The 5995-nt window shown below is 50.2% G+C and overlaps 1 protein-coding gene across 1 annotated transcript; it reads left to right on the forward strand.

Moving 5' to 3' along the window:
• The first annotated feature begins 489 nt into the window (after positions 1 to 489).
• On the forward strand, positions 490 to 5222 carry LOC115550259 (MOB kinase activator 2). Its single transcript, XM_030365097.1, has 5 exons — positions 490 to 938; positions 3081 to 3220; positions 3645 to 3741; positions 4231 to 4355; positions 4855 to 5222. Exons 1-5 carry the CDS (start codon positions 859 to 861, stop codon positions 5097 to 5099), a joined length of 687 nt encoding a protein of 228 aa, XP_030220957.1. The 5' UTR covers positions 490 to 858; the 3' UTR covers positions 5100 to 5222.
• Positions 5223 to 5995: the final 773 nt, after the last annotated feature.

A 5995-nucleotide genomic window follows, 5' to 3' on the forward strand; every position in this document is an offset into this window, starting at 1 on the left:
CACTGTATCACTAGGTCTCTCTCTCCTCTCTCACTGTATCACTAGGTCTCTCTCTCCTCTCACTGTATCAGTAGGTCTCTCTCTCCTCTCACTGTATCACTAGGTCTCTCTCTCTCCTCTCTCACTGTATCACTAGGTCTCTCTCGCACTGTATCACTAGGTCTCTCTCTCTCCTCTCACTGTATCAGGGTAATTTACCTCTGTGTCCCTCCCTTCTCTCTCCCTGTATCATTAGGCCTCTCTCACCTCTCTCACTATATCACTAGTTCTCCCCTTCACCTCTTTCTCTCCTCTCTCTCTGACACATGAACCCATGACACACGAATCCCTGAACTATTGCTTGTGAAAGAAGCAGTGTGCCTTGGGTGGATTTTGAAAGTACATGGGAGGGGGAAGGGGGAGAGGGACAGAGAGAGAGAGAGAGAGAGAGAGAGAGGCGGAGTTGAGAACGAGGGAGTCATTTCTGTGGATAAACCTGCCTGTCTGCTTGGATCCCAGGGAGGAGGAGCCTCCGGGTACGGGACTCAAACAAAGGAAACATAAGCAAACTGACACTGAGCACGCAAGGAGGGAGCCAGGAACACACAACCTTTACTACTCGACCATCCACTAGTGGCCCCTGGGGTCAACGACTAGAAGACTTTTACTCGCTGGCCCTGTTATGTAAGGAGCCCAGCGGGGGACAGGTTTGTGAAGAAGGACCGTGCGTGAGCGTTGGGGATCCTGTGTGTGAGATCAAGGCTCTGCCATCTGCGACTGGGAGTGAGTAAGCGTGTGTGTGTTTGTGTGTACCTGTGTGTGTTTGGGATGGCAAAGCGGGGCTGGAATAATCAACAGCTCTGCTCGTAGCTCAGTGTCATGGGGGGTTGTCAAAGTTACCCCTCAGCAAGTGAGACGGACGCAATCCACGACTCTTCGGACCCGAATCACGAAAAACTGTGAGTACGTCTTCTGCCCTCTCCTTCACTTCGGTTTGCGCTCTAAGGCAGATGTCATGGACCAGATGTTTTTGTGTACCGAGCAACTTGCAGACGAGGCGGAGGTCTGTTCTTCATGTTTCTCTTGTCCCTGTCAAAGTGGTTGTTCTTCCTTGTCTTACTCCACATCCTACATTACACTACTTTTCTTTTCTCCTGTTTTTGCCCGCCTGTCTGTTTCCATCAGTCGATAGGGAATGGTTTCTGTGACGGGTACGGGGGCGTCTCTGAAGGAATAACAATACACAACAAAAAAAGCAACAGCCCAGACAGAGCAACAGATGTTGAAGCTGGACAGCAAAGAGTTGGCTGCACATGGTTAACTGAGGAATGTTCTCTAGATAAGAATGTGTGTGTGTGTGTGTGTGTGTGTGTGTGTGTGTGTGTGTGTGTGTGTGTGTGTGTGTGTGTGTGTGTGTGTGTGTGTGTGTGTGTGTGTGTGTGTGTGTGTGTACACGCTTGTCTGTGTACTAATGGCGCATATTTGGAGATATCATCAGCAGAGGTGGGTTGCTCGAACCGCAAGAACTTAAGTTCAACTGCAACTTAAGGCTACATTCAGGAATACAATGTTTGTCTGTGTTAGTGTGTCTCTGTGTGTGTGTGTGTGTGTGTGTCTCTGTGTCTGTGTGCGTATGTGTGTGTGTGTGTGTCTGTGTGGGTGTGTGAGGGTGAGGGCATTGCATGTGTGCTCTTGGAATGGACTTTATGGAGACAGCTGGGGGTGCTGACTTCAGCATTTGTTTCTCCCCCACGGTGGAGGCTAATGTAAACACAGGGCTGAAAGCGGGCGGGGGGGGGGGGGGGGGTGTTTACATGCAAATGCATGCGCGTACGAGCAGAGCAGGTTCCCCGTGTGTACCCAGGCGGGCGGTAGCTATGCAGGGGAGAGGCTGCCGCACGGGGCCGGTAGGTCGGTCATGACACCGCTACAAGCGGGCCTCTGTGTTATCGGTAGAGAACCAACTGTTGTTCCCTAAACGTTGTCCTGTCCCTCTTTTTGCAAAGCACTTTTCACTGCCTACTTCTCTGTAGGACACAGATTGGAACCACATTCACACACATGCGCGCGAGCGCACGCACAAGCACGCACACACACACACACACACACACACACACACGTAAACACACATACATACACATACACCTCTCCCCAGTTGGTCGTAACCTTGTAGTGAGGACAGCGTTATCACACCGAGCAAGGTCACAGTGGGTAAACACTGGATGCTACTGTGTCAACCATTCCCATGGAGCTGCCGCAGTATGTTGTAGTTATTGTGTTCTACCGTGGAAGCACGGCAAGCAATACATTATTGTGCGGTTGACATGCCGTAAGAAGCTCTTGGAACTTGAATCTACAGAAATCATATTCTCAAAGGATGGAGTTTACTAACTTTTCCCTCATACGAATATTCACATTGCAGCGTATTTTTAAATACGATGTGTACAGTAGGAAACAAACACAGCATTGCGTACGTCTGTAGAGATTTGAATATATTCAAACTTCTCTGCCTAGCCCGTCATTCCAGGACACAACAGCACAGCGTATACAAACACAGACTACAGCCATGAAGTTCTAACACAGAACCTCTACGACTACTACTGCTTTGATACCAGTGTCTACTACATGATTAGTATCAAACAGTAACCCTAACATATGAGGGAAGGTTCTGGTAGGGTATAATATGTGTATAGTATGTATATAGTATGCGTTGGAGAGAGGAGTGTGAGTTGAGCATGCAGTTTTATTGTAAGCCAGTGCAGTGCTAGCATGGGTCCACTGCATTTTTATTGTTATTACAGTCCAACTAGCATGCATTAGCTTGTGGAAAATTGGACAATCCAGGCCGCGGGTAGAAGAGTAGTAAACAGTTTGCTTCTGCTTGGTTTTTGTGTAAAGAAGTTTATGATTCCATAAAGTTGTATCTTTTGACAGCAGAAGATGGATATTATCTGACAATATTGAATCTTCCTTATCACTCTCTCTCTCTCTCTCTCTCTCTCTCTCTCTCTCTCTCTCTCTCTCTCTCTCTCCCTCTCTCTCTCTCTCTCTCTCTCTCTCTCTCTCTCTCTCTCCCTCCCTCCCTCCCTCCCTCTCTCCAGGGGGATTGATAACAACAACCAGGAGCAGCGTCCGTATCTCCAGAGGCAGAACGTCAGCCTGAGGATCCCCCACGCCGACATGTCCCTCCTGACCACCCGGCCCCCCGGCGTCGACGAGGCAGAGTGGCTCGCAACCAACAGTACGCTGCCCGGACCCCCCCCCCCCACACACACACACTGACACACCAGACAGAGCACACGCATGCACGTCAATACACACACATGCGCTTGCGTGACCAATACGCACATCAATACACATGACCACACACATGCATGCTTGCATGCACACGCACACACACACACGCACACACACACACGCACACACACACACATACGTTCAACGCATACATTTAAGCACACACACATGCCAATACACACACATACAGTGCTTACTCGTGAACTCACTTTCTAACACTAACGCACGCTGTTCCTCACTGCTGGATTGTGGGTCATCTCGCTGATTGCATCATTGCTGTAGAGATACACTGATACACACACGCACGCACAGTGCCAGCTAAGACACCTCCAGCTAAGTGTCTGTGTCTATCTGTTCCCTGGCTGCAGCGATAGCATTCTTCAAGAACATCAACCTGCTCACCAGCGCTATGTCCGAGTTCTGTACTCCAACCACCTGCCCTGTGGCCTGTGGGCCAGGCAGCACGTAAGTCCTTCAGTCGTTGATCCATTCTGTACGTTAAAGGAAAACCAAACATACTCTTTGAGCTACTCTCAACCCACTGTCTAAACAGTTCCTATTGGCCGACTATACTGTACATATTGAGCAGGGTTATATGTTCAGGCTTTCCTTCCGCTCCAGTCTGAATTGGGGCTGTGTTGCCAGTACGTTTGGTTGAGGTAACCTTGTACCCCAACACTGCCAGTAACGATTAACACATGCAGTAGCACTAGTTTAACTAGAAACCTTCCAGTTACAAGTCCAGCCACTCTGCCTCCTGAGCTAAGTCCACCCACAAGTTGTAAGGGTTTGGGTTTCCCTTTAATGCACACAAACTCTCTCTCACACACACACACACACACACACACACACACACACACACACACACACACACACACACACACACACACACACACACACACACACACACACACACCTGATGTGGGCTGGGTGTGTGTGCTTGGGCGCGTCCAGGGTTTACGTGTGGACGGACGAGCAGGGAAAGAAGCTCAAGTGTTCGGCGCCGCTGTACTTCGACTACGCCATGTGCTACGTCCAGGACCTCCTGGGAGACGAGGACGTGTTCCCCACCAAATCAGGTCCGCCCGGGTCCCCCTTCGCCCCCCACTGTCTGCTTCTGAGGTCCACGCCCATCCCAGGGCCGTAGAGACTATAGACCGGACGGTTGATCCCTAATGGGGCCGGGGTGTTTAGTGCGGGTTGTCTCGATATGTTCTGTAAAGGCATAAACAGGTTTCCCCTTTGTGGACGGTCGATATGCACCTATATCCATCTTTCTATTGTTTTGTATTGATGCACGTTTACACCACGAATGGAGTTCTACAAAAATAGTTAAATTGCATTCATGGATTACATCATATAGACGGCTGTGCTACAAGCATAGTTCATTCAAGTAAGACAAAGAATTGATCGATGACATGTGCACCTATGGTATTTATTTTACGATTAATCCCAAATTGTATAAAGTTCTCATTAATTCCCTCTCCCCCATAAAGGTCCGTCGTGATAGTCTTGTGTCTGCAGTGTCCTCCTAAAGGGGGACCTTCAGTGACCCCCCCATGTCCCCCCCCCCCTCAGGCACGCCCTTCCCCAGAGGCTTCGTGTTCCTGGTCCAGAAGGTGTTCCTGCTGCTGTTCCGCACGCTGGCCCACTTCTACTGGTCCCACTACCGGGAGACGCTGGCGCTGGGCCTGCACCCCCACCTCAACACCCTGTTCGCCCACCTCACACACTTCTGCCGGCAGCACGCGCTGCTGGAGCCCGAGGACACCGCGCCCCTGCAGGACCTGGTCCGGGCCCTGGAGGGGCGCGGCTACAGCTGAGGGCCCCCCCCACACACAGGGGGCCCCCCACACACACAGGGGGCCCCCCACACACACAGGGGGCCCCCCACACACACAGGGGGCCCCCCACACACACAGGGGGCCCCCCACACACACAGGGGGCCCCCCACACACACAGGGGGCTCCCCACACACACAGCGGGCCCCCCACACACACAGGGGGCCCCCCACACACAGGGGGCTCCCCACACACACAGCGGGGCCCCCACACACACACACACACACACACACACACATACAGTTATACACACAAACAAACACACACAGTTATACACACCCAGACACAAACACACACACACACAAACAGTAACACTGACAAACACACACAGTGGCACAATCACACACACAAACACACAGACACACAGACACAGACACACACACACACACACAATTGCACAATCGCAAACACAAACACAAACACACATACACAAACGGTAACACTGACAGACACACACACACACACACACAAAAACACACTGCATCACGATGGCCGTTTCAATGGTTCACGCATTTGATGTCACCTATGTCTACGACAACGTGCCTACAATGGACAGGTGGTCTGTGTGTGAGAGGGCCAATAGCGGACACACCCACTGGCTTCATGCACTCCATAGGCCTGTATTCACTTCTGGCAAACGATGATGTTATTGCTTATGTATTCATGTGTAACAAAATGGCTCCAACTGTCATTATCTTTTTTTATCCGTTTTCCTCATCGCTATAATGAAATATAACATTTAAAAATATATATTTGTTGTAGGCCTAATAAGACATAAGGACATTTGGAATAAATGTAAAGGTTTCTTGAGAACGAGTCAAAAGACAGTGTAGCTGACGAAATGCTAAATGAAATATGCAAAAATTCTAATGTATTCA

The sequence above is a fragment of the Gadus morhua genome, chromosome 9 (genome assembly GCF_902167405.1).
Source record: "Gadus morhua chromosome 9, gadMor3.0, whole genome shotgun sequence".
Classification (NCBI taxonomy): Eukaryota; Metazoa; Chordata; class Actinopteri; order Gadiformes; family Gadidae; genus Gadus; species Gadus morhua.